Raw genomic sequence first — 14,023 nt, forward strand, 5'->3', positions numbered from 1 at the left:
GTGACCCAGGAGTCCAGAAGAGGGCTTCAGATTCCCTCGGTCATGAGTTGCTATATGGGAACTGAACTCTGGTCATCTGGAAGAGTCATCGCGCCAGCCCTTTATTAGACTTTTCTAGGGTCTATCTTCTTAGAGACATGAAATGGTGGGTGCACATTCTGAGGGCTCACTGAGAAGTGCACCTTTGCCCCTGGAGCAGATATTGATACATTAGTTTCCCAAAGCTCATATCTCCCTCGTTTATATTGTCATTTCATTTTTTTCTGATACTTTTGTTTTGTTTTGTTTTATTTTTAGGATTTTTAACAATTAATTTATTTTTCTGTGCATTGTAGCATTGGTTGCATGTGTGTCTGTGTAAGGGTGTCAGATCTCTGGAAACTCAAGTTACAGACAATTGGGAGGTGCCATATGGGTGCTGGAAATTAAATCCAGGTCCTCTGGAAGAGCAAGCAGCCAATGGTCTTTACTGCTGAGTCATCTCTCTGGCCCTGTGTTTAGGATTTAGTTTTTATTTATATGTATGTGCTGTGGGTATGTGTGAATGTGTGTACACATGTAATTGCTGTATCTGCAGAAGCCAGAAGAGAGCACGGGTGTTGGGACCTGAACTCCAGTCCTCTCCAACAGCCAAGCAGGTTCATAATGTCCGAGTCCTATTTTCCAGCCCTTATCTTTTCTTCTTTAAGTCAGGGCCTTATGGATCTCAGGATGGTCTCAAACCTGCTCTGCTCTGAGGACAGCCTGGAGCTTCTGATCCTACCTTGGATATTCTACACTATTGCAGGTTTACGAGGTGCTGGGCACCAAACCCAGGGTCTCAGGGACGCTAGGCAAGCCCTCTACCGACAGAACCACATCCCCAGCCCTTTTCTACTTTTCTACAAAATATATTAAAAAAGGAGAATCAATAAAGTTTTATTACTTAGATAAATGTTCATTTTCCTTTTAAGTGATCACAGACTTGGGACATGCTGGCACTTTAAGGAGACTGTGAACAGGACACTGTACGGTTAAGAACTGTCAATAGGACACTATACAGTTAGAATTAGTGTGCGAGGGTTTTTTTTTTTTTTTTTTTTTCATACCTGCTTTGTCACGGGTTTGTTTATTTGTAGATGGGGTCTTAACTGAAGACTAGAGAAACCAAAGGGCCAGTCACCCTTTCTTAAGGCCTGACTGAGCCTATAATGGCAGTTTGCAGGTGCGGCTCTGCCTTGCAGCTTGTTAGAAGTGCACACCACCCCAAACCTGACAAATGAAAATCCACTCTTTAAGAAAATTCCCAGTCTCAAAGAACAAAGGGAAGGCGGACTCCCTAAGGGTCCAGGCCTCTGCTCACGCTGTAACTGAACTTCTGAGGTTCTTGGCTTGGGTTAGGGCAGCTGGGGGAGTTGATGTAAGAACAGGGATATTAAATTGCAACCAAAGCCAGAAAGGTTAGGGCAACAAAAGGAACACTGCTTGTGGCATGCTGTCTGCATGGGCCGTTGAGGGAGGGGCCAAGAGGGCTGCTGCCAGCAAAAATTTTTCTTTGTGTGTGTGTGTGTGTGTGTGTGTGTGTGTGTGTGTGTGTGTGTGTGTGTGTGTGTGAAGCTGGGGAACAAACCCAGGGCCTCTTTCCTACTCTACCACGGAGTCTCATTCTCAGCCCCATCAAAAACTTAGAAGCCACTCTTGCTCTTCCTCTCTTTCCTTCTTCCCTCCCCACTCCCCATCCCCTGCTGAGTGTCCATGGCCAGCCTCTACTCTCTCTGCCTTTCTCTATCTCTACTACCCCTTCAACTCCCCTCCCTATGCCCTAAAAAGACTCTATTATAAACTAGAAAGATAAATAAAATAAAATAAAAAATTTAGAAGTCTTATTGATACCTTTCAACCAAGTGGAGAAAAGGGCAGGACCCTCAGTTTTGTTTTTTTTTTTTTTTCTTTTTTTTTTCCGGAGCTGGGGACCGAACCCAGGGCCTTGTGCTTGCTTCCTAGGCAAGTGCTCTACCGCTGAGCTAAATCCCCAACCCCAGGACCCTCAGTTTTAACTGAATTGGAATGTACATGATTTGAGTTAAAACCATGTAAAACTTCAAACTTATAGAACACAGGAAACTCATGAAATTTCTTTAAGAACTTGTGATTAGGGCTGGAGAGGTGGTCAGTTGCTGCTTTTCCACAAGACCCAAGTTCAGTTCCCTGAACCCATGTTACTGAGCTCACAATAGCTTGCAACTCCAGCTTCAGGTGAGCCGACACCCTCTTCTGCACACATGTAGCATACATTCACAAACACAAATAAAAACTTGAAATCTTTAAAAGGAGAGTATGTGTGGACCTCTGTGAGTTCCATCCAGATCAGCCAGGGTTACATAGTAAGACTGTCTCAATAAAGATAAAAAACAAAAACATGTAAACAACAACAACAACAAAAAAACCCCACTACACAAAAACAAAGATGTAATTACAACAAAAATCTTGTTTGGTTTGACATCTGAGATCAAGTTTTGGGCACATCATTCCTTAGAATATAACCCAGGCCAAATACAGTCTTTCAGAATTTGGCAAGGTCGCACACATTCTCAAAGACTTCACTTTGGTAAAGTCCTCTCGAATTAATAGGACTATAAATCTCCAAACTATACTTAGTGGTATCCAACTGTCTTTACCATTTAGGACCTCCTCATTCTAGTGAGGCTAACTGGTGGAAGTCTAGACACTGTTGCTAATTTCGAGCCTTTTCTCTACATAGTAGGTTAAAATAGTAGGACTCGAACTCTTACACTGCCCGCAAGAGACGTACGTGGAAGCCCGGGGGTGGGCTGGGGAGGGCTACACCTCTGGCCTTGGCCGTCTAACTAGTTAGAAGTCAGAGGCGCAGAGTAGGTACGTAGGTTGGGACCGACCAGACACGTGGTAGGGGGACAGAGCTCAAGGAAGGCCACAGTAGGCCCCGCCTGGCCAGGGCGCCCAGCGGAGCCAGGGGAGGGGCACGTGCAGCTTGTCCAGCAGGCGCCAGCTCCTTTTGGGTTGGCACCCACCACCCGCCCGCACACAAAGCCCGCTCGGCGCGCTCGGCGTTCGGCTCGTCAGGCCTGTGTCTCTGAGCTCCGCTTGGCGGCTTCCAGGTTGGGCGTGTGGTCCGGGCAGGCAGTAGGCGTCCAGTGGCTGCGCGCATCGAACCGCCGCGGGCGGGAGCGTGAGGGGAGGAGTGGGCCGCGGGGGGTGGAGGAAGCGGCCTCGCGCTGAGGAGGGAGCAATTGAATTTCAAACACAAACAACCGCACGAGCACTCCCCGAGCCGAGCGTTGCCCACCGCGCCCGCCCGGTCCGAGCGGCACGCGGGCGCAGACGCCGTGGCTGCTCCGGAGCTCGCGTCGGGGGCCAGCATCGAGGCGGGGGCCGCGCGAGGGCCGGAGCGCAGCGGCGCCGCAACCGCCGCACGCGCAAACTTGGGCTCGCGCTTCCCGGCTCGGCGCGGAGCCCGGGGCGCCCGCGGCCCCGCCATGTCGCGATCCAACCGGCAGAAAGAGTACAAGTGCGGGGACCTGGTGTTCGCGAAGATGAAGGGATACCCACATTGGCCGGCCCGGGTGAGTAGCGCGGCCGTCGCGGGCCCTGGTGCGGTTGCATAACGCTCGGGAGGGCACGGTAGCCGAGCGCAGTGCGGGCGGAGGGGCAGGGGTTCCAGGCCTGCTCTCTCTGGCGGGAGCCCACCACCACTTACATAACGGAGGCGACGGAGGGCCGGCACCTGGCGGGCAACGCCGCGTGCTCAGTTCGCCCTCAACCCTCCCTCATAGCGGCCGAGGCTTCGGGCTCACGGTGGGGGAGCGGCCCGCTGGTGTGCCGCGATCCCCAACCCCTTCGGGAAGCCCCGCACGAGCCCTGAGTCTCCATTGGTAGTTGCCTCCAGTTCAGGTTTCTGGCTGGGCAAACCGTTGCGAAGGGTCTCAGTCCACAGAGGGTTAGGTGGGTGTAGAGTTGGCGACTAACAAACTTTCTTTGAGCATTTTGTAGGAACTCTGAAGTTGGGAGGGTCGTGGAATACTTGGGGACGATTTACTTAAATGGTCTGCCTGGCTGGGTAACTCTGCCATAACCGGTTTTATCCCTCAGCTCTACAAGAACATCCCTCCTTCCATATGCCTCCATCTCAGACTTGGAACTGTAGGCAGCAGGGCCCCATGTGCTTGGGAAATCCAGTACAGACAACCTAGTGAGGTGGGAGACTGTGGGAAGCTGGAGTTTCCTCCACTTCCCACTAGTGAGTGTCTCCAGCCAGGGAGGCCAGTGTCAGCCATGTGGTTGTTTCAACCCGCCAAGAGAAGGTCCTTCCCCATTCCAGCATCTGGCCAGGTGGGAGGGTGGGGCAGGAAAGCCTGCTGTTTTATCACCTTTCCTCCGAGGAAAAGGTTAAGTGTGTGTGTTAGGGGGAGGGTGGGGGAGGTGAGGGGTTGCTTCTGGGCATCTTTCAAAACGAGTGTAGAAGGGGCCCTTGGTATTGGGTGAGGGCATGACTCAGCCCCTTAGGGTGTGGGACTTGTGTAAAGTGAAATCCTAGGGCAGAAAAGCCTGGTGGGAGAGGTCCCAGGCAGGATTGCCTTGTGCATTTTTCTGTATGGCTGACTGTTCTTCCATCTGGTTCAGTACTGCTCTGAGGCTCCATGCTGTCTTGGTTCCTGTTCAGGGTATCAGGCCGCCTTGATCTTTGAGAAAACTCAAGTGCCCCTTCACATTCTCCCTCCCTTCCAAGGAGTATGTCCAGTCCCACTTGCCTCAGCTCCTTGCTCGATGAAACTTTAAAATGGGTCAAATAAGGCCTGGCTCTGGCCTACGAGTGAAGTGCAGAGAGAAGCCAGACTTCCCCAGAACTTTAGAAGGGCCTCAGGGGCCTGACTGGAGCTAGGCAGTCTTTATGTGTGTAAGTCATATAAACACTCACTCACTTTACCTTGCACCCTCTGATCCATTGGCTTCTTGGCCCAGATGCCAAGGCACTGGTGGGCAGGGCAAGAACTGGACCCAGGTCTCTACTGCTTCTTCCTGCTGGGGGTGAGACAAAGTTCAGAGGTAAGCTGTGCCTGAGGAAGGAGTAGTTATGGAATGTCCATTTATGGAACCTTCTGGTTTGTCTGAGGTTTGGGGCCCTATGAACAAGCCTTTCTGATTTTTGGTGGCCTTTGGCTAGAGGACAGCCCTTGGAGTAGGTGTCCCATCAATTACTTTTCCTTATGAGTGTCTAGGGCAGAAGGGTGGGACAGAGAGGCAATTTCTCTATTGAAGCCTGAACCTTTGAGATGAAGTTGTGAATGGGTCTCAAAGAGGCAACCCAATACTTGGCTTGGTTGTGACACTTAAGAGGGGTACACTGGACTATCATCTCTAATGCATTCCCCTGGACTCTGAAAAGGACAAAACTGAGTTGTGGTCTTCCCCACCCCGGATTCCTTAGAACCTTTCTGAGCTCTTGCTGAGTTGGAGAGAGAAGCCTGGTGGCCAGCTGGCTGCTCCAGGGTGTAACCAGAATCCCCAGCCGCTATGCAAGCCAACCACTTGGACCTATCTGCTCCTTGGGAGCATGGGTGACAGGGAAAAGACTCCAAGGGCCCAGAGTTGGAGATGGAAATCGAAGTCACCGGGCTACGTGATGGCGGGACTTGACTGGAAGAATGTATTATGACTCCATCTGCTTCCCTCTTCTTCCTCTAACCTCCTGGAGGATCTCTAGGCAATTAACAGTGAGCAGCCAAGCCCTGAGACTCTCCTTCCTCATTCCTCTCCCTCTCCCCCCAGTCCTGAGAAGTTCCTGAGCAGCCTAGAGCCTTCCTTCTTTCCTTTGCCCCCTCACCTTTTCTGCCCTTGGGCTTGCCACGCTCCTAGCCCAGATCCCTGAGCTGCCTGCTATCCTGGACATTCCGGTTCCCTAGGTCAAATCAGTCTCCCCTAGGTATGGTGGTCAGTTAGTACATTCTTAGCTTTCCTCAGCCTTCATAAATGCCTGATCTTAGACCTGTTTGGGCTCTGAGTGCTGTGGGCCTGGTGCTCAGTTCTCCCTGCTTCTCTAAATACTGCAGATGGCTTCAAAGGACTCTACTAACAGGGTGGGATTTCTAGTGCTTGAAGCCTATCTGATGGAGGCAGGCAAAAGCAGAGGAGTGAGCCCAAATGTTTAAGTGTCAGAATCTCCCTCCTGTTGTCTAGAGGAGGAAGTGTGGTAGGGTCCCTAGCACATCTGGCCCCAATCTGACTCACTGTCCTTTGACTCATTTGAGTTTAGTAACTGTGGATATAGAGAAAGGGCACCACCTAGGAGACAGATTCAGGTACAGAGAGAGCTTCTTTGAGACTTACTAGCCTCACCTTAGAAGAACTGCTCTTCACAGACAAGTGCCAGCAAAGAGTTCCTTTGTAGCTTGAGGGGTGGGGATACTGCCACAGAATTGACTTTTCCTGTTTTGTGGGGGAGGGGCTGGAAATGCTGTTGGAAGGCACTCCCATCCCCGAACCCTACCTGATGCACCTATTGTAAGATGGGTAGGGTCAGGATAGTTAGGGAATAAGCCTCTTCAGTTCTTCTGGAGGAAACTCCTCTGCCCTGGTTACTCCACACCCACCCTTTCTGTACTAGGAAGTTGGCAGGACAGATGGAGTTGGAAGTCTCATTACACCCAGTTTCTGGGACTGGGCAGCTAGAGGCCTCCTGGGTCTCCTGCCTCACAGTTTAGATTCTGTTTGTTGTTTGCTCTCCATGGGACCTTGGGATATCTTGTTGTTGCAGCCTGTGTTCTTGGAGAGAGCCTCAAGCCTAACCCTGCCCCCACCCCTTTTCTTTTGTAGTCACCTCTTTAATTACCAGATTAAAAGTACAGTAATACTCTAGCTTGTGTATCTGGGATATGGGCACTTATGCGCTTTAGCTTGAGCCCGGACCCGCTCCCCCCCCCCCCCCTTCCGAGCCTAGTAGGTGTCAGGCCTTTCACCCCAGAGAGGCCTACAGGAGAGTCTTTTTAACCACCTCTCCTGGGATCTCTTAGGCCCTGGAGGTCCTCCTTTTGTTTTTTCTGCGGCCCTCTGAGAAGAGGCTAGCTGATAACTGGAGCCAGGTATCTTGTCCAGCTCCTCCCTGTCCCCACCCCTTAGAGCATGCCCCCACCCCCACCCGCCTTCCTGTCCTAGCTTAGTTTCAAATACAGCCCAGGACCTGCATGCCAGACTACGGGCCTGGGGGTGGGGTGCGGTGTTTAGTGTCCCCTCCTCCCCAATCCTGGATGGAAGGCCTGGGGGAGGGGTGGTCACATTCCTAGTTGCTGAGTGGACCCGGGGGCGGGGTTGAGTTGTCATAGTGATGGGGATCACGTTTGTGGGGGAACTGCGTGCCTTTCCACCAGGTTCCCACACCCCAGCATCTCCTGATTGTTGGGCTGGGCCTAGTTGAGTTGTGCCTTCTGAGGGGGCGGGGCTGGACTGAAGTCCCCAGAGGCCACGGGGCAAGGGGGAGGGACTCAGAAGCCTAAAGACCTCCCAAGTCTGGGGCAAAATGGCCTTCCGAGTCATGCCCACTTAGCTCATTCTACTCACTCAGCCTACCTGTTTCCCCAGTACTCCTAGTTGCACCCTTTATCTCTAATCATTGCTTTGGTCTTTCTCTTAGACTTGGGTCTGCAGCCCCAGTCAACATGGCTACTTGGCCTCTGGGAGGAGGGCGGGCATCTGGGGCTGTTGCAAGGATTGTTGGGAGTTGTAGTTCTCACCCTAACGGCTTGGCATGGCCTGAACTTCCAGGACTTAATTTGAAGCTGGCCAGCTGTTCTCTCTTGATTTCATACTTGACCTTAGATCTCAGCACTTGCTACCTTTACTGCAGAATTCCTCCTGGGTCATATGGGGCAAGGGATTGCCTCAAGAAAGTAGGCCTAGATTGAAAAGATGCCTCAGTGGTTAAGAGTACTGGCCAGTCTTGCAGAGGACCTGGGATGGTCTATTCCCAGCACCTAGATGGCAACTCACAACCATTTGTAACTCCGGTCCCAGGGGATCCAAGACCTTCTTCTTCTGGCTTCCTCGGCACTCATGAGGTGTACAGAAATAATGCTGGGAAAACATCCATACAACACATAAAAATACACCCCCACTTTTTTTTTTCTTGAGAGAAATCTGTAATCTGGTCCTTATAATGTGTCATGTTATTTTGGGAAAAGCATGTCAGGACTCAGTCTCCTGTAAAATGAATTGACTGATTTTAGTGGCTTTCATTTCATTGTGTTTCACAGAAGTGGCCAACAAAGTGGGGTTTGTTTAGGCTCCCTGTCACCTAAGTCACTTAAGTCAGAGCAATCTTTTAGGGTCCATAGATTCAATATTCTTTTTTCTGTGAAGTCTTGCCTAGTTAACCAGGCTGACTGAATTGTGAGCCTCCTCCCTCAGCCTTCATATTACTTAAGATTTCATATTTATCTATTTTGGTAAGGGGGTGGTTTGGTAGTTTGTTGGAGACAGGGTCTCGATTTGTAGTTCTGGCTGTCCTGATTTTCTAAGTATACCAGACTGGCCTTGAACTCACAGGGACCTGCCTCCCAAGTGCTGAGACTAAAAAGGCATGCACCACATTGCCTGTTAAGATTTCAGACCTTTCCCATGAGGCCTGGCTCATTCAGCAAATACTGTATGTGCATCTTCTGGGTGTTGAAGATGAAAACAGAACTAAGCTGTGCGTGTGTGGCGGGGTACTGCTCTAGACCACAGATTGAGTTCTACCAGCCTGAACTGTATGATGAAGACCTCCCCACCACACACACAATAGTACACATTAGCATCAAGCAAGTAATAGGATGCATTTGTAAAATTGGAACTGTAGTTGGGCATGCCTTTAATCCCAGCATTTGGGAGGCAGAAAATGGATCTAAGTTCAAAGGAGCTAGCTCTAGGACAACTAGGGCTACACAGAGAAACTTTGTCTCCAAAAGAAAAAAAATGAAACTGTTAAGGAGAGATATTATCAGTGTGTGTTTGTGTGTGGGGGTGTTGGGTCAGAGATGACGCTTTCTGGGCAGCATGATGGTAGGGTTGAGATTGGCCAGTTGGATCATTGAGAAGAGGTGGACTCTGATCATGAGGAGGCGTTGAAAGACTTGAAGTGCTTTGATTGACATTTCATAATTGGAGATGGGTGTGTTGGCATGGGTTTGTAGTTAGAAGGCTGAGGCAGGAGGATCTTGAGTTGGAGACCAGCCTGGGCTTCATATCATAGCATGGTATTGTCTCAGTATATAAAGAAGTGACAGCATTGGTGTTGGGAGTGGCAGAGATATGGCATTGGAGAAAATATACTCTGGTAAAAAGGAGAGGAATGGCCCTGGGTTTGTCGAACTTTTCTATCTAATTTAGACAAATTGTACTACTAGAAATATTTTACAAGTTGGGTAGTCTCTGGAGCCTGTCCTGTGTGGCTCTATACAATGTATAGGTGGTCACCCTGCTCCAGATTGAAGAGCCTGGGACTCTAGCTCACATTTGTTCTCACTTTCTTGACACAGATTGATGAGATGCCTGAGGCTGCAGTGAAATCAACAGCCAACAAATACCAAGTCTTTTTTTTTGGGACCCACGAGACGTGAGTGAGGGGGCCAGTGGGGTGCAAGTGGGACACTATAGGAACACCAGTGTGGTGAAAGGGGATGATGATGTCACCTGTTCATGTTTGGCTGCTTAGCTTGGTGGCATCTTGGGGTTTGAAAGCACAGTCTCCTATCTCTTACCAGGGCATTCCTGGGCCCCAAAGACCTCTTCCCTTATGAGGAATCCAAGGAGAAGTTTGGCAAGCCCAACAAGAGGAAAGGGTTCAGCGAGGGGCTGTGGGAGATCGAGAACAACCCTACAGTCAAGGCCTCGGGCTACCAGGTGAGCAATTGGTTGCCTCCTCAACCCCCTGGAAAGCAGGTGTGTTGTGGGCTCCAGGAGCCTTGCCCAGAGGCAATGCTTAGTCTTCAGAATATCAGGGCCTTTGGGGTGGTAGAGATGGAACTTCTGCAAGAGGGGCTGGGGGGGTGGGGTGACTTGTAGTTAGGGGCCACTGTCATGGCTATTGAGGGCAAGAATAGGATGGAGGCGGTAAGTGGGACAGGCCTTTGTTGGGCCCATCATTAGTAAGAGGACACAGCCTTTCAAGAGGAGGTTCTTGTGAGCCGGGCAGGACAAGGCGGGAGGGCAGGGGGAGCGGGGGTCGTGGGGAATGGGTCCCCAGATCCCTTTGGGAGAAGTTGACCCGAGGTTTTGCCTCCTGCTCCAGCCCTCCCCCCTCCTGCACAGAGCCCTGCCTGCCCGGCCTGTGGGTTAACCCCAGGGCTAATCCAACAGAGGTGGGTCTCAAATCACTTGTGAGACTGGGCACCTGGGTGGGGGTGGGGGCGAGGCGGGCAAAAGAAGGAGTGAGTGTCGGAGGGGGTGGTTGGGAGGGGCTGGTCTCTGGTACCGCTCAGCCTCTGATGTCTCCAACACAGTCCTCCCAGAAAAAGAGCTGCGCAGAAGAGCCCGAAGTGGAGCCTGAAGCCCACGAGGGTGACGGTGACAAGAAGGGCAATGCAGAGGGTAGCAGCGACGAAGAAGGGAAACTGGTCATCGATGAGCCAGCCAAGGAGAAGAATGAAAAGGGCATGCTGAAGAGGAGAGCAGGGGACATGCTGGAGGTACCTGCCAGCCAGCCAGCCATGTGCTCTTGGCACTTTGTGGCTTCTGTCTTACAGCCCAATCTGAGGTGTAATCCAGTTCCTAGTCCCTGGGAATCCAACTGAGAGTGGAGAATAGAAGAGGGTAGTAGGGCAGTGAATGTCACCCAGAGACCCCGAGGAGGAGCGGAGGCACAGGGAGATGAGGTGTTGGCTTTCTCTAGCCTCAGTTCATGTCCTCTGATATCTTCCTAGGACTCCCCTAAACGTCCCAAGGAGTCAGGAGACCATGAAGAGGAGGAAAAGGAGATAGCTGCCCTGGAGGGTGAGAGGCCCCTACCTGTAGAGATGGAGAAGAACAGCACCCCCTCTGAGCCAGACTCTGGCCAGGGACCTCCTCCAGAGGAAGAAGAGGGGGAGGAAGAGGCTGCCAAGGAAGAGGCTGAAGCCCAGGGCGTCAGAGATCATGAGAGGTGAGTGAGCTACCCTGGCAGTGGGTGGGGAGCCTAGCCACTAACAGGAGGAGGAGGAGGTGAAGAGGACGTGGAGAATGGCCTGCAGTAGTGGTCAGCCTTATTGGAGGCTGGGTGGGCTCTCCCTAGAGACCTGCACTGGCTGGGGTAAGGCCAGGCCAGGGTCACACCATTAACCCTTCTCCCCTCCCACCCTCCCCTGCAGCCTGTAGCCACCAATGTTTCAAGAGGAGCCCCTGCCCCGTTCCTGCTGCTGTCTGGGTGCTACTGGGGAAACTGGCCATGGCCTGCAAACTGGGAACCCCTTTTCCACCCAACTCACCCTATTCCTTCACTCACTCTCTCCTCTTTAAGTCCACTCCTGGAGATTGTCTTGGCCCTCACCTCCAGCTCCCTTCCTATATAATCTGTGGCCTGAGTCAGGGCCATGTGCCCCAGGATGAGATGAGGCCTTTGTATCTCCTCACATTTGTTTCCTAGGGTCTCTTTTGGGGTCTGGGCTGCTTGACACCTCGTGACACCTCTGCCCTGCTGCAGGCATTCTAGACCTTTCGGGGGTGGGTTGGGGCAGGAGTGGAGGTGAAGGAATATAAGTGAGTGTGGGTTCACGGGCGGCATCGCCTACCTGAGCTATCTCCAGCCCCCACACCTATTTTCCCATCTGCCAACATTCAAGAAATGGACACTGTGGGAGAGGCTACCATGCATCCATACATAAATCCTTGGTGATTTTTTGGGAACACTTTCCCCTTACCCCAGGGTTCAAGGAATTATAGATTAACATGGAGACTTTGGATTTTCCAAGTTATTTGGGCCAGGACCTGAAGAGAGCTGAGAGTCGAAGGATCAACTGATTGGCATTGAGGAAATGTCTCTGTAGATCTCAGGGCAGAGATGATAACCTGGGGAGACGCTGCTGCCTTTGTCCCATTCATTCCCTGTTCTCAAGGCCGGCCTGTAGTCAGATATGTCACCCAGACATAAAGGAAAAGACACATTTTTTAAGGAAATGTTTTTAATAAAAGAAAATTACCCAAAAAAAAAAACCCACAAAAAAAAAAAAAAGAAAAAAGTTAACCTGCCCCTTCGTGTGCTCCCTTTTCTGCTCCTTTCTCCCCACTACTGACCCATTTGTGAGGTGTACCAGGGGGTTGGCTCTCTTCTTTGGAGCTGGGGCTTTGATGTTCCCCAGACTTGGTCTCTGGTGTGTCACACACCCCATTCGTAGTCCACTGAGAATACAGGGAAACGTGTCCTCCAGCCTTCTAGTGGTGTCTTCTGCCCCTCTTCCTTCTCTTGTCTTTTACTCCCATCCCTCCTCTGGGCTCTGAAGAAAAATTGCTGACTGTAGCTTTGGAAGTGTAGCTCTGAGAACAATAGACAATTTGAGTTCTAGGAAAATAAAGCCGTTGATTACTATCCTGATTCTGACTAATTCTTTTCAAGTGTCTGGGTTAACTGAAGAAAGGGAAAGAGAAACATCTCTAGATGTCTTTCTCAGATTGGGGGGTGGGGCGGGGCGGACCTTAGCCTCCATTCCCACACCAGCCCTACAGAACCCACACAATCTAGTCTCTACCCTTGCAAGCACCTAGGAGCTTCTAAAACATTTTATACATTTTAAGCTATATTTTATTTTATGGGTGTTTTGCCCACATACATGTGCACCACATGCAAGCCTGGTACCAGAGGAGGTCAGAAGAGGCCATTAGGTCCCCTGGAACTAAGAATGGTTTTGGGTCCCTGTGTGGGTTTTAGTAGTCAAACCCAAGCCCTGCAAGAGCAGCAACTGCTTTAACTGTTGAGCCTTCTTTAATTGTTCAGCCATAGTCTAACATTTTTTTTTCCTTTTTTTTTTTTTCTCGGAGCTGGGGACCGAACCCAGGGCCTTGCGTTTGCTAGGCAAGCGCTCTACTGCGGAGCTAAATCCCCAACCCCATAGTCTTAACATTTTAAGCCAGGTATGGTAGCACAAATCTATACTTTAGGTGGGAAGGCAGGAGGATCACAAGCCTTCGTGGCCTCTACAAAAACACCACGTCTGAACAACTTACCCTCACTCCAGCCATGTACGCACACACACACACACACACACAGTGATTGCCAAGTGTGCACAAATCAGAAACCCTAGATTTGATCTCCTAACAGCATAAAATCGGGTGTGATGCATATATGCTTATAGTTCCCAACATTCGGGAGATGGAAGCTAGAGGATTACTTGTGCTTGACACACAAGTCAGATTATCTGAGTTCTATTCAGAAACAAACAGCTTGGGCTACCAGCTACGAGTAGCTACTAGGCTAGTTGGAATGCAGACAGGACTCATAGAGTGGAAGGAGAGACCTGGTTCCTGGACGCCTTGTAACCTCCACAGGTGTGTGGTGGCACAGGTGTCTGCCCTCGAGCACATTTGAAAAGAAGACTCCTCTTTCAGAGATGAGGACTGAAACCAGGGGCATGTGCTGGTCCAAACAAGTAAAAAGTCTTTCAAAAAGTCACAAATCGGGTTTGGGGATTTAGCTCAGTGGTAGAGCGCTTGCTAGGCTCTGGGTTCGGTCCCCAGCTCCGAAAAAAAAAGAAAAGGAAAAAAAAAGTCACAAATCCAAACTATAAAGCAGTTGGAGAGTTCACTGTACAGTTAAGAGCACTTGTTCTTGCAGAAGACCTGGGTTCAGTTGCCAGCACCTACACAGTGGCTCACAATCATGCATAACCTCAGTTCTAGGGAATCAAACATATTTTGACCTCCCTTAGCACATATGTAATACACATATGCAAGCAAAATACAAGTCTAAAATTTTATTGTATTTAACTTTGTGAGAGTGTGCCTGGGACATTTGGCAAGAATCAGTTTGTCTTCCCACCACGTGCAAATAAATTTAGGATTGAATGAACCC

The 14,023-nt window shown here is 50.5% G+C and overlaps 1 protein-coding gene and 1 long non-coding RNA gene across 5 annotated transcripts; one reads left to right on the forward strand and one right to left on the reverse strand.

Moving 5' to 3' along the window:
• Positions 1 to 2,449: 2,449 nt before the first annotated feature.
• On the reverse strand, positions 2,450 to 7,695 carry LOC147996341 (uncharacterized). The gene is made up of 2 exons (XR_015676219.1): positions 7,579 to 7,695; positions 2,450 to 5,037 (listed from the first exon to the last, which is right to left on the reverse strand). It is a non-coding gene; the product is annotated as an uncharacterized LOC147996341 (long non-coding RNA).
• Hdgf (heparin binding growth factor) lies at positions 3,141 to 12,550 on the forward strand. 4 transcript variants are annotated; one of them, XM_087614282.1, is made up of 7 exons: positions 3,141 to 3,581; positions 9,525 to 9,601; positions 9,750 to 9,888; positions 10,277 to 10,346; positions 10,488 to 10,673; positions 10,908 to 11,125; positions 11,331 to 12,550. In XM_087614282.1, the coding sequence occupies exons 3-7, from the start codon at positions 9,782 to 9,784 to the stop codon at positions 11,335 to 11,337; spliced, it is 588 nt and encodes a 195-aa protein (XP_087470408.1). In that variant the 5' UTR covers positions 3,141 to 3,581; positions 9,525 to 9,601; positions 9,750 to 9,781; the 3' UTR covers positions 11,338 to 12,550.
• Positions 12,551 to 14,023: the final 1,473 nt, after the last annotated feature.

The sequence above is a fragment of the Rattus norvegicus genome, chromosome 2, assembly GCF_021556685.1.
Source record: "Rattus norvegicus strain SHRSP/BbbUtx chromosome 2, alternate assembly SHRSP_T2T, whole genome shotgun sequence".
NCBI lineage: Eukaryota > Metazoa > Chordata > Mammalia > Rodentia > Muridae > Rattus > Rattus norvegicus.